The sequence below is a fragment of the Eschrichtius robustus genome, chromosome X (genome assembly GCF_028021215.1).
Source record: "Eschrichtius robustus isolate mEscRob2 chromosome X, mEscRob2.pri, whole genome shotgun sequence".
Taxonomy (NCBI): domain Eukaryota; kingdom Metazoa; phylum Chordata; class Mammalia; order Artiodactyla; family Eschrichtiidae; genus Eschrichtius; species Eschrichtius robustus.
In genome coordinates, this window is record NC_090845.1 from 18,828,041 (window position 1) to 18,853,697 (window position 25,657).

Consider the following 25,657-nt stretch of genomic DNA (forward strand, 5'->3'; position numbering starts at 1 on the left):
TAAAATTATTCAAAACAAAGCAAACAACTTTTCATAGAACCTAAAGTCACTAAGCTTACTTTATAACATGTTTAACCCACTTGCCTGTTATTTCTAGCCAGTGTGCAGAAATTATTTCATTAATACACAGATCCACAGACTACACAGGGATAAGTAAGCATGACTGTCTGCTTCATTAGACTTCTTAACACTTGTTTCATGGAGCGAGAATTTCTGAAAGTGTTGGTAAATATAGGAACATTGACAGATTCCTTTACATCTATGTATTCATTCCGTCTTCCAGACTTCAGTTTCTAACCTCATTTGTTTTATAGAATTAATCAAGAAAAATATAAAAAGGGAAACACTTATATGCCTTCTCTGAGTCACTCTTTTGGGAGTTGATATCATAGTGACATCTTGGGGGAAAAAGGCCTTATGAAGCACTGTACTAAGTTCTGGCTATCAATTTAAGCATAGGTTTTATGAACTAAGTTTCCTCACTACTGGTCCATAGTGTGGGTTTTAACTTCTCCAAGGATGCTCCCTAGCCTGCCATAGGTCAGTGTTTGTCATCAAATTTTAGCAGAATCTCCCTGGGGGAGCTTGTTAAAAATTTTATGAGCCGCACACCCAGAACTTATGATTCAAGTTCCGCAGGTGATTCTGATATAGTTTGTTCAGACCTAAAACTTGGAGAAATAATCTATAGGCTATGTATTTCCTGTTTCCCTATGATCCCAAATAATTAAGATCCTCTATATTTTCACTACAAAGGTATTTCATAAATGAAGTCAAGTTACATTTCTGAAACAAAATCTCATAGTACAATTAAGGAAGAATAGAAAGTTTGGAATATTTGCGTATTTACATTGGTGTATTTATCTTCTTTTATATAGAAAACTCTCTACTCCGATATATGAGCAATGAAAAAATTGCTCAAGAAGAATACATGTTTCAGAGAAACAGCAAAAAGGACACAGGGAAGAAGTCTAAAAAGAAGGGTGATAAGAGTAGTAGCCCGACTCACTATTCATTGCTACCTAGCTTGCAAATGGATGCACTGAGACAAGATATCATGGGCACACCTGTGCCGGAGGCCACACTATACCATGTAAGTAAAATTTCAAAGACTCTATGATAATACTTTCATTGGCAGACGGGCAAATGACTTTTTGGTAAATTCCAGATTATTTATTTTTATCCTCTTGTCAGATTTTCACAAAAGATCCTAAATTTAGATTTTATGCCCTGAAAAAAACGTTTAAAAACAATGATGGCTTATTGATTTGTTCTTCAGTTCATATGTTCAATGAGTTCATGTGTTGTAGCAGGTTATATTTTTAATGAAATAACTTAATATGCGCAGAATTTATGGAGACTAATAATTAATTAGCTGATTAATCATTAGTGTGATAATACCCAGTAAATGAATAGCTGTAAAGTTCAACATTAAAGATAAGATTTTTAATATATTTATGATTTCATTTAAAAATGAACATCTACTATGCACTAGACTTGGAGCATGGTTCTCGAGGTAAAAATGAGAAGACATAGCACACCGTAATATGGAAAGAAAGACACACCGAGAGTCCCAGTACAGTTTGTAATGGGTGGGTGCAAGAAGTGTAGGAGAAGAACGGCCTTTGCCTTCTTGGGAAGTGAGAAGAGGCTTCAGAATGGGGAGCATTTGGGTGAAGAGTGAAAAGCAGTGTTTTTGTGGGAAGACGTATGAAGGTGTGCCACAAATGTGTGCGAATATGGCATGTTCCAGGGACTTCATGTGGCTCAAAATTACTGGTTCATTAAAAGTTGAAGGAAAGCATGTGAGAAGGGGCAGTAGATGGGCCCCTGGAGAGGTAGGTGGGGCTTAGATCAGGAATTTTATGATAAAGTACTTAGGCTCTTTCCTGTAGTAATAAAGAGCTACTGAAGAATTTTGACCTGGGGATTTGCATGATGAGATTGGCCTATAGGATCTCTCTGGTGCAGAGCATCAATCAAGAGATGTGAGGCCAAAGGCAGGGCCATTAAGGCCAGGTGGATGATGAGAAACTAGGACAATGGCAGTGTGGAGGCTGAGAATCTTGTTAGCCAAAACATTCAAATCACAAAATCAACCCATTTTATGACATTTTGGTTAAAAGGGAGTTTGTTGTGCTTCTTATTAGAAGCCCTTGAAAAACATGGACTACAGGTTTTTAAGTGAGTTGAACAACTGTGCTTAGTGTACACAGCATCAAAAAAATTTAATCTGTCACTGCTGTGGAAGACAGACCATCTAGATATACAAGATGTGAAAGATTTAACAACTCATAGTTGAGTTGCTTTCCTGAGTATATCTTTTAAATCATCTAATTACTTATTCGCTAGGTCTCTCATAAAACGAAAATGAAGAAAAATGTTTTCATATTTGGGTTGACATAGGAGTGCAGTTAGCACTCTTGGGTGCTCGTTCTCTATCCTCTCCTGTCCCCAGTTACATACCACCAGCCTCTTCCTCTCCAAGAGAATAATGCCCATATCAAAACCTGCTACTTTGAATAAGTGGCAAATCAGGTTATTATTTTTTCCATAGACATTTGCAGTCATTCTGAAATCAATACTTGTACCTGTATGACGGGGGCCACTTTTGCTATCACTAATCAGAAATGCTATCTTCACACTGAGAAGCTGGTGTTCTAGTCAGAAGTGATAGCCTGAACAAAGATCTAAACATAAGAGACAGCTGGCCTATTCGAGAGGGAAGTTGGTAGTGAGAGATGAAGCTAGAGAGGGAAGAAGAGGCCACTTCACCCAGAGCGTGTAAACTATTAAAGTGTTTGGATTTGTCGTTAAGAGGAGCGGTAAGCCATTGAAGGCTCATTTAAACACTCAGCCTGTGCCATCCTGTCATGCACGTCCAGACAGGAATATACTGTGTGAGGAAGGAAAATAGCTGAGTCTTGTGGATTTTGAGTAATTAAATTATGGAAGACAGTAAAAGGTAAAACTGCTAATCAGGAATATTGTGAGTATTGGCTAGTATTGTCTATAAGTTGTTACCAACTTTCTGAAAGGCATTATTTAGTTAAGTGTGCAAAGAACCTGGTCTAGTAACTTCACTTCTAGAAGTTTATTCCAAGAAAGAAAGCAGAGCCTACCTTTGCCTCCTATTTTTATTCTATATCCTGAGTCTGTAACAGGGTATTTCCCAGATAGATGATATTTATCCCAACTAATTTTTAACAGAGAGACAGCACAGGGTAAGGAATATTGTTAATCATGGAGGAGGTCCTCCCATGTAACACTAACCCACTAATTTCAGAGTGAAAAGCTGGACATTTTCTAACTATTCTCTGGTTTAAAAGAAGCTAAATAATTGTTAGCCCCAAAGTGTATGTTCAGTGTCTATAACCAGTGTTCAAAAAGGAAGAACATTCATTGGTGAGTTTTTTATTAGACTCTTAAGTTCCTTAGAGGACTTTACTTGCATTTATTTAGTACTTCTACAGTTATCAAGGGAGTTTCCACATTTGTTATGTCTTTTAAACCTCACAACAACCGTGTTTGCAAATGACAAAACTCAAACTCAAAAATGTTAAGTGATTTATCCAAAGCTGTGTTGCAAAAAAGTGTAAGAGTAAGGACTAGAACCCAAACCACCTACTGCAGGGATCTTTCCACACTCTGCCCTGGTCCTCCATGCATGGTAGGCATTGCACACACAAATGAATTTGTGCTTTAATAACTAAATGAGTGAATTTTGAAAAAGTTTCACTTGAAGAAACGTGTGCGCTCATATGTTGATTTTAATAACATTTCTGGTAGCTGGATTGATTTCTACCCAGGTTTCTCTTTTGCCCTATATTACTATTTTTTATTAGGTTCAGAAAAACATACAGAGCTACTGCTGTTATAAAACACAAGTAGTTATTCAGCATGATATATTACTGAGACTACAGGGTACTATAGTTAAAATTGCCTGGACCTGGGAGGCAAAATAAAATATATTTAAATGATTGCTTTTTATATTTCACAGGAATTTTTTATTTTTTAATCTGTATATATGTACTTATTTAAAATAAAAGGATGTTTACTTATGTTAATTTTTTTAAAAACACAAGATCAGTATCAATATGTACTCCAATCACCTTCATGATGAACCATTAATCTTCATTCTTACCAATTATTCCTTTGGATAGCACAACTATTTTTAATGAAATAGGACTTAAGTGGAAGAGGATTATAAAGATGGAATACTGAGTTTCGTAAGGCAGCTATCTCTGCTATAATACTAGCTCCATGTGGTCTGGGTTGAAATTTAGAGAAAATTTAGTTGAATTTAATAGCAGGATCATATCAGCATTAAATACCCTTAAACAATTTACTAAAGGTGTGTGTGCGTGTGCAGGGTGTTCCTTTTTAAGCTCCTAGATTATAATCCCCATTCGTCTATTCTGGAAAGCAGCCTAATAAAAATACACAAAGCCAGGCAAGTACAGTTTGACTTCAGCGTGACTCATTCCTCTTAGCAATTATAGCAGAAATGTTTATATAATAATAAAGAAGATTTAGAAGTTTATGGTATTGTAAAATACATAATTTTTTTATTAATTCCATATATTTGTTATTCCAATTTATGTATTTTTCTTAAACTTATTTGAAAAGAAATTATTCACTATGCTCTAACTACCCTAATTATCACCAGTCTTTGCCACCTCTTTCCTTTTTGACATGTGCCTCCCTCTACTGAGAATGCTTCTACCCCATCTTTCCCCCGGCTGACTCCTATCTAAACCTGAATTTGCAGAGAGACTTTCCCTGACCACTACACCCTAAACTAAATCAGTTTCTCCTATTATAGTCTCTTAGCACCCTGTATATGTACTTCGAAAACTTTCTTATGATTCATAATTACGTATTTATTTGTGTGATTATCTGCTTAGTATCTTTCTTCACTATACATGGTAGGGAGGGCATGTCCGTGTCCATGACAGGAAAGGATAGTTTCTCCATTTTGTTCAGCACTATATTTTAGTACCTAGTCTAGGTCTAGTACCTTATAAGTGCTCAATAAAAATGTGATGAATAAATGAATGAATGAGTGAGAGAATGTGACAGGAACTTCAATGCCTTTCTCAGTATCTCTCAGTTGATATCTTCAGCCTGCAAAAACAAGAGCCACCTCCATGACCAGCCCTGCCCAGCACAAGCTGACCTTCAGTTGGGGTGTGTTCATAGTGGGAACCACCAGGAACCTATTACCATAGGCCCAGTGTCCCATGTGCCTGGGGAGAGGCATAGGGCTCTGAATGTCTTCTATCATGTTTGTCTAGTCCACATGACTAAATTCTACTTTGTTTTATCGATTAGGTTTCCATTTCACTCCAAAGATGGGAACTCTGCCCTTATTGGCTCCTCCTCCAACGAGGGTTTGGCTGCTTTACTGATACAGACGACAGACCATGTGGAGCCTAACTCTGACCACCCACCCATTTAAAAGAGTATTGGAAGCACCTAGTAATTTACACTCACCATGTTGGGCTCCCTATCAAAGCAGGTCTCAGTTTGTACCTTTAATCAGGGTGATTTACAAGACTTCTCTGCTCCACAGGTGCCACCAGGGCAACAGGATTAACTCCCCCTCAGCCTGGCCTCATCTCCTCCACTCCAGCTAGTTCTTGCCCTTTTCCTATCACTGCCCTCTCATTATGGAGGTCACAACATGCCTGTCAGCCAAGCATGTGATGGTATTTTTCAAAAGAGTATAACTTTATTTTACCTACTCACTGGTTCTCTGTCTGAAAATGTGGGAGTTGTTAGCTGCCAAAACCCTCGTCTGACCTGAGAGCACATGAAGCAAAGGCAGACAGCAGTGTCTGGTGTGGGTGTGGGTGTGTGTGTGTGTGTGTGTGTGTGTGTGTGTGTGTGTGTGAAATCCAAATGTAGTGAGGAAAGCCTTTAGATGAGGGATGATTAGATTCAGGACTTTTTTTTTGCTTAATATGATATACATATGACACCTTGCTCTCACATTAAAGCTGCTGAACTAAATCCAAAAACAAAATAATGATTTATTCTTAATCTACATGCTGAGAAGCCAGAAAAGTAAAATTTGATAATGGATCTAGGCAACATGCAGGTACACTTTCATAAACTGAATAATGTGATTTTAGGTGGCTTATTTAAAACAGATTTTGAGTAGGTGTTAAAAAATCTGGATGATTTGTTTCATAACATTCCAGCATTTGCGTGGCTTGTCTTAGTTATTTAGGATATAACTGCAAACACTCAGTTACTATTTCACTTCTGATAAGTACTTTTAGCCATTTCCATCAAATTGTGAAAGGATTTTTGGTGGAGCTTCTAGAGGAAGGAGGTGGAGAGCTGTTAAAAGACATCTTATTTTTAAAAATTTAACAAGTAAATAAACATTATGAAACAGACACTATTCTAAGTAATTTGCAAATTTTAACTCACTTAATCCTCGTAAAAAACCTATGAGGAAAGGTGCTGGTATTATCCCCATTTTACAGATTAGGAAGCTAAGGCACTAACAATAAGTAGTTAAGTGGTGGAGCTGGGATTTGAACATTGGCAGAGTTTCTCTCTCATACACCAGATGGGCAAGACTACCATCAACAGTAAACTTGTTCAATTCTATGCTGTTATTTCATGTAAATGGAAGATTTCTTGATTTAATATTTACTCCCATTACCATCTTACCCCACTTACTCATGTTTAGATATTTTCTCTGCCTACACACAATAATGAGAAAGTAAGGGAAAATACTTTTCTTTGTGAAATATTTAAATCTCAAAGTCTTTTGTTTATTTAAAAAATTAAATATATAGAAGTATTTATCATTTATCCCAAGTGTTTCAAATTGCCCCTCAAAAAATAACATAATTTAGCAGAAACTCAACAGCAATTCTAGTAGTGCCAACTATCTTTAAGGCCCAATAAGTGCTGTAGAATATATATAAATGATAATAATATTGCCACTGCTACTACTAATAATAGCTAACATTTACCTATTGCTTACTAAGTTCCTATGCTAAGAACTTACATACATTATCTCATTGAATCTTCAAATTGACCTTCTGAGGTTGCTACTATTATTATATCTATTTTGAAGAACTGAAGCACAGAGTTTACCTTGCTCATGGTCACACAGCCAGAAAGTAGCAGACTTGAAATATGAGTACAAGCAGTCTGACTCCAAAACTCACATTTTTAGATGAATAAAGCCATGTCTACTCATAAGGATTTTACCATCTATTAGAGAAGCCAGAGCTATTATTATCACAAAGATGAAAAATATGCTATATTGTCAGCCTATAAACATTTATAATTAAATTTATCTACAGTTATAAAGACTGGTTTGTCTAATATAGGCCTGTCTTAGCTGCATTGTTTCAGGATCAATGTAGCTAAAATAAGAGGGCAGTTAGTTTCAGTGGCTAGATAACCATCTCTGAGCTAACAATTGTTTATAATAACCACTTTCTCCAGGCTTTGACTTTACTCACCTAGATGGCAGCCATGGTACAGTGTGACATGATGTTTCTCCTCACCGGGGTGCATGCAGATGTCCATTCTAAATATTATTGTATTCATATCATATGTATTCTCTGGTTCCTGTGGATGACTTCACAATTTCTAGAGTGTGAATGCCAACTTCGTAGTAGCACTGGCAAAGCCTACGTGGGAACAGCCGGGACTGTGACAAGTGTTTCCCATTGGAGCACTTCACTAGAGTAGTGATTCTCAAACTATTGGGCTGTCCTTAGCAAACGGCTCCTGGTGACTGAGGCTTTATGTGGAAATGGCAGTCCTTCCTTTGATTCTTATGGGCAAATGACACATAATTTCACAGACTTTAATTTTCACTTGTGATAGATATTGCTTATTAGTAACCTACTAAATGATTTTAAAAGGTTATAAATTGAATAATGATAAAATAATGCATTAGTAGAGTTTAGTGAATATTCTAATTCACTATTTTTCCAAGATGCCTAGTACAGTACAGTTGTGCTCTTATTGCACAAGCCCAAGTGTAGATGGTTCTGGTTCCCACAGTTTTCGGGAGGAATGCTATATTGGTACATCATCGGGATTTTTTTAAGTTACCTATAGTTTTCAGTTGCTTTTTTTATTATAAATTATCACTAGACTATTGACTTTAGTTTGCTTTAGGTTGCTTGCTTTACCTTCTAGCATGTTGTAATTCACATTACCCAGATTTTCTAAAAAATGATACTATGAATTATCCATACCCTACAGTACTTACAGTCATATTCTATTGGTATCACCTAGTTAATTTTCCATTGGAAAGTAGGGACAAATGGACCACAGGGCCTACTGGCCTAAGAGGGTCACAATCAAAAATTGTTGAGACCCACTGCCTTAAATACAGTTATGTGGTTTTAAAAAGTAGAAGGAATGAAATCTTGGCTTTTCTTGTCTATAAATATGAAACAGTTTTATAGAATGCAAGTCCATGAAGAAGTCTAGGAGGAAAATTCACTTGTGTTTCCTGACCCATTTATACTAATAGTTATTTTAGTGAAAACCATTAAAAAAAATCATGCTCCTCCTCCACCACAACAGGTGTAAAAAGCATCTATTCACTAAGAAGGCATAAAAATGTTAAATTTTTTATGCATCTTAAATCTTATATGCATCTTAAATGTATATGCATTAAGAGATTCAAAATACTAGAAGCAAAGTCCAACAGAACTGAAAAGAGAAATTGACAAATCTATAATTATAGTTGAAGTCTTGAACACCCCTCTAAGTAATTCATAGAGCCACTAAACAAAAACTCAGCAAGGGTATAGAGTGCTGAACAACTACCCACCAACGGTATCTGACTCCCCAAAACATCAGAATACACATTCTTTTCAAGTGTGCATGGGACAGTCATCAGGATAGACCATATCTTGGGTCATAAGATAAACCTTAATTTTAAAAGAACTGAAATCATACAAAGTATGTTATCTAACCATAATGGGTGGAATCAAACTGGAGATCAATAACAATTAACAAGTAAGTCTCCAACCTCTTGGAAATTAAAGAACGCATTTTAAAATAATCCATAGATAAAAGAGGAAATCTCAAGGAAAATTGACCTGAATGAAGATGAAAACACAACATATGCTTAGGGGAAAATTTATAGCACTAAATACTTATCTCAGGAAAGGAGAGTGACTTCCCTGTTGGTCCAATGGTTAGGACTTGGCGCTTTCACTGCCAGGGCCCGGGTTCAACCCGTGGTCAGGGAACTAAGATCCCGCAAGCTATGTGGCATGGCCAAAAAAATAAATAAAAGAAAATGAGAAAGTTGTCACCTCAAGAAATTAGAAAAAGAACAACAAGAAATAAGCAAGCATAAGGAAGACAATAGAGAGAAGAAATGAAATTTGAAAACGGAAAACATAGTAGAGAAATTCAAAAGCTGTAAATTTTTTTGAAAAATCAAAAAAGAAATTGATAAATGTCTAGCAAGACTGACAAAGGGAAAAAGGAGAGAAGACTAAAGTTACCAGTATAAGGAATGATAGAGGGGTTATCACTACAAACCTCATAGACATTTAAAGAATAATAAGGAAGTACTATGAACAACTCTCTGCACTTAACTTTAACAGTTTAGATGAAATGGACCAATTCCTCAAAACCCACTAGCTACATAACTCTCCCAAGATGAAGTAGATGATCTGAGTAGTCCTATAACTATTAAAGGAAATGAATTAATCATTAAAAGACTTCCAAAAAATAAGTACAGAAATACTGAAAAAAAGACCAAACATATTGCACTTTTATATTGCTTAAGTGCAAGAGTAATCCATTTGACTTTTATTATTATGTTCTGTGGTGCCTTTAAAGTGTTGGCAGCATGTAAAATATTTGATGTATAGGGCTTGTGACTTAATGGAATTCCTAGGAGACTGATTAAAATTCATAACTTTTATTAATTGTGAAAATATTGTTTAAATGTTTGAAAAATTTGTTTCATAAATTTTTTTAAGTTTAATAAATTAAGCATTATACAAACAAACAAAAAGATTCACTAATACGCCCTCACTCTTGAGAGAGGTTTCTGCTTGCACTGTATAAAACAGATTATTTAAAGCCAGTCCTTTTCAGTTTTATGCTTGAACCAATGGGGGCCTCATTCTTCTAGTTCCTGGTTAGATAATAGCTGCCAGGAAGGAAAACACAAAATCTGGCTTAATTAGTGAGGCATCATGCAAAACAGGACACAGAAGAATTGAATTTGGAATTTATTAAGTTGAAATTTATTAAATTCAAATCTTATTACAAATTCCTTGTTGCCTTCTAAAAAATAAAATAAAACCTAAATTCTGATGAGAGGCCCTTGATCAGAGAGGTTAAAGAAACCCCATTCTCTTTCGTGTTGTAGGCCTGTCTCTCCCAGTTTTATAACCTCAGAAAATGTCCTCAAGTTTTGTTGGGAGTAGACCTTTTTGCTCCCATAATCACTTCTACCCATATTACCTCACCACCATAACTCATTTCATCAAGCATCTCAGGGTTAATGAAACTCCAGGTAAAATTATTTTATCCCTAGAACTGTTTAAAACCTCTTCTGATTGAAGGGCCATAACCTATATCAAATTATCTTCTTCACTCAACTCCTAAAATACGTTACTTCCTAGATGGTTTCAGCACCATCCAGTTCTACAAAACTATAGGCCTAATGATTTGCTGTATATACCCAAATCTCATCCAAAGATTCCTCTTAATACACTACATGCCTGAGACTCTTGGCCCAGATCTCATGTGAGAATGAAGTTTAAGGCACAATTATTGACTACTGTTACATTCTGGTTTCTTGAAGATAACTTCCAAGAACAATGTTAAATTGTTTGCAGCCTTCAGGGATTCTTCTTTGGCTTTTGGCTCAGACAGCAACTGGCAGCAGGCCAAGTGCATGAGCTCAACCTAGAGTCTCAGTTCTAAATAATACTGCTAAATCTGTTTCTTAGCATCTCTACAAGTATCAGGTTAAGCCAGAACAGTATCCTAATAGACTTGAACCCAAAACAATCTGCAATGTTGAGAAATAGATGTGTTTCAATCCCTGTTCTTTATATGCAAATAATTTTAGATTAACTAGATGCAAACTTTCCTGAAACTCAAAATAGAATAATTTACCTTCTTGTGTTTTCTTTTATTATCATAAATTCACAGTGGCCTCAAGAGACAATGACTGTTGTATCTAACCACCTCCAGGTAGAAGGGCCCAACATTAAAGAAAAGAATTGTCTTTTCTAAGATTCAGATGGCCAAGAATAATGCTGTAGTTAATAGAACATGAGCTGTTTGAACTTAGACATATTTCTGAACCTCATTTTCTCATCAGTATAAAGAGAATAATAATACTTAATTCACTCAGCTGTTTCAGAAGTAAATCATACACTGTATATAAAGTTTGTTCCACTGTGCTGGGCACATAGTAACTATTCTTAATGCCATACAGAAAGGAAATGGATTCATTTACATGGATGGGGATTTGCTTCCTGATGAGCAAATCAGAAAGGCTTCTAGGGCTAGAACATCTGTCCTCTTTGGGCGTTAATGAATGTATCGGCTAGGGTTCAGTCAGGGAAGCAGAAGCGCTAAGTGGCATGGAATAAAGGACTAGATCTTACTCCGTTGAGGAGCTGGTGAAGAACCTCAGCAGAGCCAGTGGTCATGAAGAAAATCTAGATGTGAAGCCAGGGAGAGCAAGACAAACTGGAATCCATGAGCACAGACTGGAAGCCTGCCTCCAACTTCAAAACGAAGCTGGTGCCCTTTGCCATGGAGATTTACAGGCTCCTGGTCCAGGACTTAGAGGAGCTGAAGGAGTTGCACACCTGGCTACTGACCCATCCCAGCAAGGTGAGCCAGCAGAAAAGTGGCAGTATGTGTGCGCTGCTGCAGTGACTGGCACCCTACGCTGACCTTCAGGGCAGAGAGGCTGCTGCTTCGCTTGTATTCTCCAAAATTCACACAAATTTACATTGGCCAGCCCTAACTAGCACCAGACAGGGAGAGGAATTCTGAAATAAATAGTTAACAGCTTTGCTAAGTTGACATAGTAGATAACCACCACACTGAGTTTTCCTTTTCTGTTGGCACCACAGGTACCTGCCAGGTAAAACCTGCTTTGAAAATTCTAGTGACAGTCTGTATGAGGATCAGTTGTAAAGCGAAAAATTCTAAATGATCATAAATTTGGAGTGGACTCAAGGTGCAGCCTACCTCTGTGGAGGTATCATCCCCACAGCCTACTTACTTAATTCCCCAGAGCATATAGGAAAATATAACTTCAAATTGTTTTTTATCTATCTTAAATCAAAAGATTGACTAGTATAAGTAATAATTAGGATAAAATGTCTAATTTACCTAAAGAGGTTTCTACCTGCTAAAACACGTAAGGCAATTCTTTAAAGAATTTCTTTGCATACTCTGTTTAAGGAAGAGTACCAGAAAGCTATGTACCTACACCATCTTATCTTAGCCAGTTGTTGAATCTCCTTCACTTAGTTGCGTTCTAGCATCGTGTCCTCAATTTTTATCAGATGGCTGGTACAAGAAACAGCCATATGAAATTCACTTCTTTGTTCGCTAGTAAAATATTTTTGAGGAGGTTGTATTTTTCCCTTGTGCCCCCCATATATATTTTTATAATTGGGTAAGAGCTTTGGCTCCCTGTGATTATGATGTATATAAAGTATCTGATACAGTGTCTGGCACTATGATAGTGCACAAATATTCTTAGCATCCTTCCTCCAACCATACTACCAAAATGTCCTCACCAGTGGGCTGAGAACAAGCCAAACCCTAACCTAGGTGCATTTGAGGCAACGAGTTCTGGAGAAGTGGCAGCAAACATCAGGCCCTGCAGAAATCTAATTTTTCATATCTGAGCTTGCATAAATTGCTTGCTTTCTCTTACTCAGTTTTCTCATTTACAAAATGAGCATGGCACTGCAAAGAGGACTATGGAAAACGCCATCTAAATTGACAGCATCATGATGATTTGATTCCTGTTGCAAACACAAATTTTTTTTAAAAATCTCCCCATCAAGTTCTTTTTTCCCTTCTGTTAGATAAAACCAATTTTGCTTTTTTAGTCTTAAAATCATGTCATACTAGATGGTCCAGTATGGAAGAGAAGGAAGAGTATGATTTATCTCTCTGTTATTTTACTATAAAATGAATTGCATATAGTGACTTTTGAAACTTTCTAAACTTAACTTTGATTTTTATCCAATATTATCTTTGAGAGATTTTCTGTTACAGAAAAACAATCTCTGGATCAAGAAAACTGCAGCTAAAACTAGCAGATGTAGAAACATTTGAAGTGGTTGTCTGGGAGAGCTTATCTATTCTGTAAGAGCAAAAATCTCAGAATAAGAGCCTGATAAACATACTCTTAGCCATAAAGGTATTTAGAGAAAAACTGGCATTCTTGGAACGAATTACAGTGACATGGCAAGAATTCCATGATGAGAAAATATGTACAATCTATCAGAGCAACAAACCTAGAAATGAAGGTGACCCAAAACTCTTTAGTTTCAGATTCTTTAAAATGAAGCCATAAAGTCAGTAGCCAGAAAATTTTCCAGTAATTTTGATTGTCATAAAACTGCTGACAAAATTATCATGCCATATACATTGACTTTATTTGAGATTCTTAGGTTTTGTACAGTCTTCATTAGAGGTGATTCTTTTGTATTATTTTTTCTCTATTTTCTTTTACATATAATTTATTTCCTTGTCATTTAGTAGCCTTCAGGAGGCAAATCTGGTTCTCTCAATTTTTTCTGGTCATAAACGTTTCTTTGTCATAAAAGATGGGCAAGCCTACCCTAATTTCTCTGACACCTAGATGTCGACATTTTGTCAAACAGAAGTGTCAGGAGCAGGCACTGTCCTAGTTCTGCTTTTCACCTATTTGAACTTTCTGCCTCTGTCTCATGTTGTACACATTAATCAAGCACCCCAAAATAGCTGTATCTAATATGGCTGGTGATAAGTACTTTCCATACATGGTGGAGCTTAAGCATAAACTAAGTGCCTTTCAGTGAATAATCTAGCATTGTGTTAAGATTGACACTGATTGCAGGTGTACATAATTCCTAAAACATCAGTAATTGGGTGTACATTGGTAACTAGCCATTTTTCCCTTTAAGTCAGGATCATGTACAGTTAGTGCTCTGTGAGATATTCTAAGAGCATCTGGTCCAAGTCTCTGGTCTTGCAGATGAGGAAATTGAGGTCAAGATTAGTTTCAGTGACTTGTCCATAGTCATATCGCTGGAATATGGAGAACTAGAAGTCAGGTCTCCAGATCACTACCACAGTATTGTTCTCCTGGTACTGCGCATTCCATTCTTGCTGAAACATAAACATTCAAAGTGTATCACTCCAGCTGGTGTGTTGAGAATTGGCTGGAGGTGGCTGGGGGTAGTGTGGAAGCAGGAAGACAAGATAGGATCTGGCCAATTCAGGTGAGAAATGATAGGGGCTTAGCCCTGGGTGCTAAAGTGGAAGAGGTGAGAAGGGCATGGACTCTGGATATGTTTTGAAGGGAGAGTGGACAGGATGTGCTGACAGATTGCATATGAGGTACCATAACTCATAGCCTCACTGTCCGCACACATAGGTGGTCAGTTAACTGTTTGATTCATGCTTTCAATAGAAAATTATATGTCAGGTCCAGTGTTAGGAGTTGAGCAGAGAGTGGTGAGCTAAGCAGATGGTTTCTGCCTTTGTAGAAGCTAATGCAGTAGTTAAAAACCACGTGTTGAGAAAGTGAACCAAGTAATTTTAAGGCATTGCATAATAATCAGCAGTGTATCAAGTGAAAAATTGCATAACACAATGAATCAGCTCCAAGAGATTTCTCCTGTGTAAAGAATTAGTGGAGAGGCAGGCTTGCCTTATTTGGATCACTGATTTCCTCATCAGTATTGACATAGGGTTTTATGGTTGTGCTGAGTTCGATTAACACTGTTAATAGGTTTGGAATAAAATATGATTGCAGTCCCATCCTTGTCTAACTTGGCTGAGCCTTATTACCTTTCTGTACCTTAGTTTCTATCTCATTTGCAAAATTAAAATGATAACATGAGCCTTCCTCTCATGAAGATATGATTAATGGTTGCCAAAAAAAAAAACCTGCAAATCTTTTTTTTAAACCCACAGAGCAGTATAACTTGCTAATTAAAATCGACAAAAGCATGAAAATTAGAGATTGATAAGATGTTACTGGTTTGAATTATCTCCATTAATATAAAAGTGTCTTCCTAATATCTTTTTATTTTATAGAATCTTTCCACATAGCAATGTACTTATATCACATGGGAGGTTTTCATAAATGGGTGTCTTCATGTCAGAAGCAGTTTTTCTTTTCTCTCACATGGTTACCATGACTACAGAATATTTGCTTGAGAGGCAGTATTGCACAGAGTGGTTAGAACGGGTTTTGGGATTGATAGACCTGGGTTTGAACTTTGACTCTGCCACTACCTGTGAGCTCCTGAGCAAGTTGTTTACTCTGTTTTCACCTCTTTGAAATGGTGTTAATGATCACCACGGAACAAATTTATTGTAAGGATTAAGATTGATAACTGATATAAAGTCCCTAATACTGTGCCTCACACATAAGCCCTCAGTAAATGATAATTATTACGATCCAAGAATGACAGTTCCTGTTTCCCAAGGGTGGTGACTTTTGTAACCCTTCCTAACCATTCACCACTATAATCGCTCTTCTTCCCACCTTACCACTTACTGTGCAATAGGAAAGGGGAATCGCCTTATGGAATCTTGTATAAGATTCACTTACCTCCCTCCTTCAGAATCTGATATGCATGATATTCTTTTTTTTTTTTTTTTTTTTTTTTAAAACATCTTTATTGAAGTATAATTGCCTTACAATGGTGTGTTAGCTTCTGCTTTATAACAAAGTGAATCAGTTATACATATACAATATGTTCCCATTTCTCTTCCCTCTTGCATCTCCCTCCCTCCCACCCTCCCCATCCCACCCCTCTAGGTGGTCAAAAAGCACCGAGCTGATCTCCCTGTGCTATGCGGCTGCTTCCCACTAGTTATCTATTTTACATTTGGTAGTGTATATATGTCCATGACACTCTCTTACCCTGTCACATCTCACCCCTCCCCCTCCCCATATCCTCAAGTCCATTCTCTAGTAGGTCTGTGTCTTTATTCCCGTCTTGCCACTAGGTTCTTCATGGCCTTTTTTTTTTTTTTTTTTTTTTTTCCTTAGATTCCGTATATATGTGTTAGCATACTGTCATGTCATACAGAGTGAAGTAAGTCAGAAAGAGAAAAGCATGATATTCTTTTGATGAAACATTGACCCTGCCCAACCTGAGCTTGACCTTCTCTAAATTCCCCCCAATTACTGCCTTTTTGTTCTTGTTTGACTCATAATTTATTAGAATGCTTGTTATTTTTAAAAGCATGCTTATTTTTGAGTGTGTGTAGAGCCATTTTCAGTCAATATAAAGTCAGGTTAACTTTATTGACAGAATCCAGAGCAAGCTCACCCACTGTCCTCAAAGACCCAGCGTGCATGCAGTGCCTCATCCCCACCCCGTTTAGCGCAGAGTTTCTCTCTCATGCACTAGAATGGCAAGACCACCATCAACAGTAAACTTGTTCAGTTCTATGCTGTTATTTCATGTAAATGGAAGATTTCTTGATTTAATATTTACTCCCATTACCATCTTACCCCGCTTGCTCATATTTAGACTTTTTCTGCTGACACACAATGAGAAAGTAAGGGAAAATACGTTTCTTTGTGAAATATTTAAATCTCAAAAGCTCTTGTTTATTTGTTTATTAAAAAGATTAAATATGTGGAAATAGTTGTCATTTGTCCCAAGAGTTTCAAATTGCTAAGCACCTTTTCTTATGTATAAGAAATAAGCTATTGGTTTGACTAGTCACTGAAGAAATCTTGGAACTTTGCAGAAAATTACAGTAAGAGGAAGTTGCTATATTGCAACAAGAGAGTATTTTGATTGCAAATTTTTCTGTAAGTGTGGCAATTTGCAACTTGAGAAGAATTTAATAGTAGCTGAGCTTTCAAAATGTAACACAGAAACTGTCATTTTCTTCCACAATTAAAATAAGTGCTTCTGAAAGTTTCAGGATAAGAATGACCCAAATTACCCTCCCCCTCACTTCCTCATCCAGAAGAGGGGGGAATAGAGTTTGAACAGAACATCTGTGGACAAAATGAAAGACAAATGCTCTTTTCAGGCAACTGTCTGAAAAAGGAATCTTTTATAGCCAAACAGAATACTGTTGCATGCATCGCCATGGTTAAGAAGAGGATCAACAATGCTTTCATAATGGCCTTTTATTTTAGCACATTCTATTTTTATGGATTGAATTGTGATTTCAACACATCCATTCATAATTCATCATATAATTATATGCATAAATATCTTTTGACACATTTAATGCGCTTTGCCCGCCACATCTTGAATTCAAATTTAAACTGTTAAGTGCACTAAGACAATCTCATTACAAGTAATGTTAAAGGAGATTGGATAAAAAGGAATTTTTTCTTATCTACCAAAAGGAACAGTCTACTAAAGAACAGAACATCAGTAATACGCTGTACGTGGATTACTGGAGAAAAGACACCTGGCTTGTTTATTTCCCACTGAAGGGCTTCAGGTTAAAACAATCAGTTAATTAAGACTACATCCTGTGTTCTTTGAGGGTGGTTTGTTCAACTTTTATGCACTCAACCAGTATTTATTTAGTACTTCCTCTGTCTTACACAGAGGAAGTACTAAAATCCCTGTTCTAGTCAAAGGATAAAACAGTGCATAAAACAGTCAGAATTCCTCTTCTTTCATATAGTTTATATTTGGAGGGAAGGCTGAGTAATAAACAAGAAATATACGTACTTTTGGTAATGTTAAGTTCTAAGGAAAGAAATAAAGCAGGGAAGGAAAACAGGAAGTGTTGAGGATGATAAGGATAACAATTTTAGATAGGGAAGCCTGGGAAGAATTTACTAAAAAGGAAGCATTTGACTAATGATCTGAAGGAGGTAAGGGAGTAAGCCGCAAGAGTATTGCTACCAAACCCAGGTTTGGCTGCTTGCTGCTCATAAGCCAGTAATTCGAGAGGCAAGTGTCAGTAGAAAGGAAAGGTGCTTTAATCAGAAAAGCTGGCAATCTGGGGAGAAGGTGGACACGTGTCCAGAAACCAACTCTGAAGATTCTGGTCAGCCATGACAGTTTTTAAAGGGAAAAATGGGGCTGAAGAATCTCAGTGAATCATCAAGGCAGGAGGTTGGGTTCTGCATCATTCTCCATTGGGTGCAGACTGGCTGCCTCTTTCTTCACATGTTATCTTGCCTGCATGATCTGCCTGCAGGATTGCTAAGGGAGCTTTTGGGGGTAGAGAGCTAGTCATTTTTTAACTGCTTAATTCTTCATTCTTTCTTCTTTTTATCTAGGAAAAGAATCAACAAGTTAGACAAGGCATGGTGTGCGTTCAGGAGAACATAGGTCAGGAGTTAGTTTCAATTGCTTAGTCATCTCATTCTTATAATTAGGTTATTTTTTTTTTTAAAGGAGGCAAGCATATACAGTGAATTAGGTTATTTTAAGGTTAGAGGGGAACAGAAATGGGCCAACAGGAAAGGGGCAAAAGAGCTGCTTTCAGTATCTGAGCAAACATTTCAGACAGAGGGAACAGCAAAGGTATAGGCCCTAAGATGGGACTGCACTCAGCAGAATCTAGGAACAACAGGTGTGGCCGGAGCAAAGTTAGTAACAGGGGCCAGGTCATACAGGGCCTTTAGGGTCAGTGGAAGGATTTGGGCATTTATTCAGAGTGAGATGAGAAGCCATTGGAGAGTTTTCATGATCAAATCATATTTTAACAGGATCACTCTGGCTCTTATGTTAAAAATAGAAGATGTGAGAGCAGAGGAAGGGAGAACAGTGAGGAGATATTTTAGTGATGCAGGTGAGGGATGATGGTGGCTTAGACCAAGGTGATAGTAGTAGTAGAGATGGTAAGAAAAAGTCATATTGTAAACATACTGTGAATACAGAGCTGATACAGCTTGCTGGTGGATTGACTATGGGCTATAAGAGAAAGGAAAGAGTCAAGATTGACTCTAGTATTCTGGGTGTGAGCCACTGTGGGGAGAAATGGAATTGCCATTTACTAAGGTATAGAAGACTAGGAGAGGAGCAGATTCGGTTGATGGGTGGTAGATATCATGAGCTCAGTTTTGTACACATTAAATCTGTTGAGTTAGGCAGCCTGCAGCTCAGTCAAGAAATCCCAATTGACTATATAAATTCATAAGTAGCTAAAGCTCAGAGTTTGTAAACATTCTTAGGGAGAAAGTTCAAAGAACTTTCACCCAGATGCTCACTACAATAAACAGAAAGTGCTAGTGATGGTGTTAGAAAGATTTTATTGAATGATGATTCAGGAAAAAAGATAAAAATATATTTTTTAAGAGAATGGACCTTCACAAATGTTTACAAAAGGAGTCTATTTTTGGTGGTCAGTAAGCCTTATGAGCTTATACTTTGAATTCTCTCTCTCTCTGTCTCTCTGTCTCTCTTTGTCTCTCTCTCTCTCTGTCACACACACACACACACACCCTACCCCAAACACAAAAAGATACAGTCATGGTCAAAAACAAGATCTAGTCTCCAAGGACTAGAAGAAAGAACAAAATTGCACACAACAATAAATGGGAACTAAAGCCATATACCTGGTAGGCTCTGAGTCCAGAAAGAGCTAGAAATGACTGGGAGTCTACTCTAATGGGGATCAGAGAACAAATGGACCACAGCTATGTCAGGAAACTGAAGATTGACTCACTGGGTGAAACCAACTGGGAAGGCAAGAAGAGCTTCCTCACCCACGAGTATAAGGAGGTTGAAAAAAGATACAGCAATTGACCAGAGTGCTGACTCGTATAAAGGTGATTCTTTCCTTAGTAAATGGAAATTATGGGAAATCCAGAAAACCCCTTAAAATAAAATTTGAAATAATAACAAGATGATTAAGAACACTGAATATTCAGAACCACTAATACCAACTAGACATCCTGGATGTGTAAAATACAGTCGGTGAAATAAACACTCTGTAGGTAAGATATACTTCAGACTGTATAAAATCAGAAAGAGAATTAGGAAATTGGAAAACAGAGAATGAATTCACCTAAAAAGCATTGCAGAAATATGAAAGATACATAGATGATAAATTGAGAGGTACCAACATAAGTCTAGAGACAAAAAGAGAGAGACTAGTAAAGAAGGCCCTTTGAAGAGATAATGCCTGAGAATTTTCAGAATTGAAGAAATAATACCTTCAAGTACAACACAATGAATGTGAAATGGGATTAATTAAAATCAGTTATAACCTAGACACATCATAGAGCAATTGCAGAATATCAGGGATAAAGAGGAAAATATTTTAAAAGCTACAGAGGGACTAAAGACAAATTATAACTAATGACAGAGTAGCTACAGACTTTTTTTAAATTTATTTATTTATCTTTTTTTTTTTTTGGCTGTGTTAGGTCTTTGTTGCTGCTCATGGGCTTTCTCTAGTTGCGGCGAGTGGGGGCTACTCTTCGTCGCGGTGCATGGGCTTCTCATTGCAGTGACTTCTCTTGTTGCAGAGCATGGGGTCTAGGCGTGCGGGCTTCAGTAGTTGTGGCATGCAGGCTCAGTAGCTGTGGCTCGCGGGCTCTGGAGTGCAGGCTCAGTAGCTGTGGCGCACGGGCTTAGTTGCTCCACGGCATGTGGGATCTTCCCAGACCAGGGCGTGAACCCGTGTCCCCCGCATTGGCAGGCAGATTCTTAACCACTGTGCCACCAGGGAAGTCCCTAGCTACAGATGTTTTAAGGGCAATGATAGATGCTAAAAGAAAATAAAGTGATATATTCAGAATGCAGAGGGAAAATTATTTTCAACTCAGAATTCTATACCCAGCTAAGGTATTATTTTATTTAAGAGTAAAGGGTTTTTATATTTTAAAACATAAAAATCTAGAAGTGTTTGCTACTCACAGACTGCTATGAAAGAACTTCTAAAGGACATACTTACTTGAGCATGAACCTGGAAGAAGGGTGATCTGAAACTAAGAAGAAAAATACAGAAATAAAATATATTACAAATTTTCTGTCTCATGAGAAAAACATTCATCATCATTAAAGCAAAGATTCCAGGCCTCTTTCTTTTTTAAGTTGGTCATAATACCTTATATGATCTGCTATGTTATCCATTATAGTCATGTATCTGTTCTTAATGTCTTGCTCTTATTAAATATTTCATGATATCACTAGAAACTGGGAAAAATGATACCAATTAAATATCTGTCACTCAGAATGAATAATTCCATCAGTTCTACTAGAAAAGACTACACAAGATTGTAAATCTGCACCTCAAGGTATTTAATCATACTTGCTGATAACATGAGGAAACCTTCACTGTCAGGATTTATTTATGTGTATGAATAATGAACAATTTCTGATACAAGTTTTTAAGGAATCTTTGAAAATGAATCTGTTTCAGGGGTCCCCAAATCACCCACATGTCCAGTGATTCACTAGGACTCAGAAGCCTCAACATATAGTTGTACCCACAGCTAAGATTTTATTACAGTGACGCGGCAAGGGTATACAGCCAGATCAGTAAGGAAAAAAAGATACCCATGAAATCTGGAGAAATCCATGTGCAGGTTTCCTGTGCTCTCTCCTTCACATGACAGATCATGCAGAGGGCACACTTCCCCAGCAGCAAAAATACAGTCACATGTGTGTAGTGTCTCTGCCCAGGGGAGCCCATTGAAGACTCAGTACCCAAGGATTTTAATGGGTTGGTTACATAGGCATCCTCTGCCTAGCAACTACTTTTCCTTTCCTGAAATGAAAGCAAGTGTTTAGTCCCCAGGTGGGCAAAATCATCTTATCGCTTAGGGAAGCTTCATGTCAGTACAGGGAACTGTTTACCAGCCAAGTTCCCAAATGTCAGCCGAGGGCCAACCTTGCAAGCAGGCCTTTCTAAGATAGCAGCCTCAGGCCTGCTATATTACTCTTTTCTACACAAAGACCTGTTTCCTTAACGGTAGTTTTCATTGTTTTTTCCATTACTTTCAAAAGCATATAGTTCAATTAACTCTTTCATTTTAGAAAATGTCACATCACTTGGAAAAATAATGACGTCTCTCTTAAGAGAATTTCATTGTAATGTTTACAATATTTTAAAAAGACAGCTAAAGCTTTGCTTCTTTGAATGATGGATAAATCTGTATTGTGTGCCTAGGAGTTCTTAGGTTCCAACAATATGTATACTGATTATGCTCTGCAATCAGTATCAGTATGAGAATATATTTTTATTGGGAAAGAAAAGATAATCTTGTTAAAAAAGAAAACCTGGAGAGCATAAAATATGTTTTTGTGTAGATTTTAAAGTAGACTTTCAGGTTCTAAGAAATAATGTGCAAAAAGCATAGGAAGTACATTATATAACTCAATTCTTTTGAGCTGTCTGTTATCCATGTAGCTTCCTAAAAACAAACCACCCCCATCTTTGTCATTTTTAAAAATAATGAGCTGTAAAATTATAATGATTACTTGTGGGAACACAAAGGGAAAAAAACCCAATCAGTAATTTTACCGCCAAACAATTTAGGGAAAATAACTATATGTAAATTAACTATACTTAAGCACACTAGCCTGAGTTATTATTTGAGTTATTATTTTGAAGCAAAGTGCACTCAAGAAAATTAACATAGCATGATGGCTTTTATCTTTTATGCTCTGTCTCCAAAATTGATTTTGAATTTCTGTAGCCATGGATCCTGCAAAGTTTTATACACACGCACACCCCCGCATATATATGTATTTATATTGCTTTGACAATTGGGTGATTATTTCTGCGTTACACTGAATGTCAGCCAATTATCTGACCCTTATCTTTAGGACTAATATCCACCCATAATATTATATTCCTAAGAATTATGTAAACCATATATAAATCATGAAAATTATTATGTAAGTAGAATGTTATTTTACAAGCGAAGATACTAAATAAGGAAGTATGTCACAGAATACGAATTTACTTTATAAAACCAAGGCCAGCAAATTTTATGTAGACAAAATCCAATTGCCCCTTACAGATATAAAGAAGAATCTGTTACCTAAAATTCATTTTGAAGGATTATCTGTGAATTAAAATTACACATGCTATCTCTCTACCCTGTTAGCTAGCTAATCATATGAACATAATTAACCTTATTTAGACCAGTGAACAATCTAGTTTAGTAGACTGTCTGACTGGAACCAGTGATTTATAGTCATTAATTGAAAGCTAGACCAGTCATACAGTTGTGGGTTTTTCTATTAAGACATTACGCTATTCTGGTCCTTAGAGTGGAATAGACTGATATGTGGGTTTAACTGGGATGGTTGTTAGCTAGGCAAGTATGATGCAGGAAGTATATAGCTCAAGGAAATGGTTATAACGATGTCCCATGGAAAGCAAGTGGAAGAAGAGAAATAAAGGCACAAAAGGTGGTAAAGTCAATAAATTGGATGCCTCAATGAAGATTTCCTAAAAATTGCTGGGTTGGAGGTATTATACTATGTAAAACGGAGATAATGGAGGCAGTTGTTGGAGTATGCTTAAGAGTAACAAACATAGGGTCATGGGGGTGACCCATGGAAGAGTGGAGAAGAGTGGAGAAGTAAAGAACATTGGAGATGAGGGACTGAGGAACCAACATACTGACATCACCTACATGAAGATTAGTTCCCCATAATAGAGACAGAAGTAGGTGTGAGAAGAAAATATTGATTCAAGTGCTGAAATATTTAGCAACTGAAGGGGATGGCCTAGGAGATCAGTAGCTGATGGTGGCTTATGGAATATAATGAAATTCAAAGGAACAAGTGATAGTCATACTTGCTTGACAACTTCATAAGATTTTGTGAGAATCAAATGAGATATTGCCTGAGAAAGCACTATAAACCCCTTAGAAAGGTAGTGCTCTGCATATATGAGCCCTCAGTTTCAGGCCTGCTTTGTGTCCCTGTTTCTCTGCCTACAAAATAAAGACAAAGATAATATTATTCTCTCCTGCTTCATGAGAAATTAGAAAGTTTAGCGGCATGATATATATGAAGTTGTTTTGAGTCTTTGGAAAAAGAAGGTACTTTCGCTGACCGGGGTTCAGAGTCACCGTTCAGCTTTTGAGTGTTTTCTGCAGCTTGTTGGCACTCCGATGGCACCCTGCGTAACAAATAACATTCTTCCCTATCTTTGATTTCAGACATTTCAGCAGTCTTCTCTGCAGCACAAATCAAAGAAGAAAAACAAAGGTAAGAAAAGGAAATGAAACATTTAGCTGCTTAGTTTGCACTGGGATAATCACCAGCACAGTTCACCCATCCTCTCTTGCCTGAGCCCAGTGTGGTTTGGAAGAGAACAACCCCCTAGCACAAGAGCCACCAAGACCGGCTTCTCCTTCAGGTCAATTATGATACAAGGTACCTTTTGCAACACATGGTCTCAACAGGTTTTCAGGCTGGGATCACGCACTTCGGATTAAATTGTATGTCACTCATGTGGGTGAAAAGGTATTAAAATTTTCCATAGTTTTTTATTCTGATACAATGAGAAAGTAAGAATTTTTAAGGTTGTTAAGTATCCAGACTTATTTTTATAATCTATAGATTAATCTTCTACCTTCACACCTATACAAAATTTAAAGAGCATTTTTACCCACTATTATCTTTAGGTCCTATAGCCGGCAAGAGCAAAAGACGGATTTCTTGCAAAGATCTTGGCCGTGGTGACTGTGAGGGCTGGCTTTGGAAAAAGAAAGATGCGAAGAGTTATTTTTCACAGAAATGGAAGAAATACTGGTTTGTCCTAAAGGATGCATCCCTATATTGGTATATTAATGAGGAGGTAAGACAAAGCACATTTTGTTTTCTCATGCATTTTACCTTTAACCAAAAGAATCATCGTTTTGAGACTTACATTTTAAAATCATATAATCACCTTAAGGCTAATTCAGGAGACTTCTGCTGGTTATTTTTCAGTCTGCCTTCTTAAAATGGTTGCATTGTGGGGTTCTGGAAAGGCAGTTGTCTCAATTATTCTAATGTAGCAACATATCTGAAATATAGATAATGTACAGTAAAATTCTGTATATCTAATTAAAAATACCAAACTAATTCAAGCAAAAGCTTACTCAAAAGGATTATACATGGAAATTTGATAAAGATTTTTAAATGTCTTGCTTTTGTTCAAAGTTTTAAATTTTTTTTCTGTTTGCTTTTTTGGGAGGAAGTCCTTTAGTAAGTTAAGTAAATTAAATTAATACCACCTGCATTTGTTTCAGTTTTTCTTAAGGAATAAATGAACTAGTAGACTAGTTTCAAAAACCTTCAAGTATTCATTTCATTTGGCCCAATAGGGACAGCAGGGGGAGGGTATATAATACATGCAAATTGTTCTTATGATTTCCTGTTTCATTTCCAGTAAACAGATTTATATCCAGAGTAATTATATAACCTGTCACATATCACAACAGATATACAGTATACCTTATTTTTTGATATTCCCTTAACTCTACATTTGC

The 25,657-nt window shown here is 36.9% G+C and overlaps 1 protein-coding gene across 5 annotated transcripts in view; it reads left to right on the forward strand.

The window, feature by feature from the left end:
* The window catches only part of CNKSR2 (connector enhancer of kinase suppressor of Ras 2), a 257,328-nt gene that overhangs the window by 170,611 nt on the left and 61,060 nt on the right, over window positions 1–25,657 (forward strand). For all 5 annotated transcript variants that reach the window (XM_068533674.1, XM_068533669.1, XM_068533670.1 and 2 more), the window contains 3 exons: window positions 879–1,093; window positions 24,341–24,389; window positions 24,809–24,981. In XM_068533674.1, the coding sequence (XP_068389775.1) occupies window positions 879–1,093; window positions 24,341–24,389; window positions 24,809–24,981 (437 nt within the window). The remainder of the gene's footprint in view (window positions 1–878; window positions 1,094–24,340; window positions 24,390–24,808; window positions 24,982–25,657) is intronic.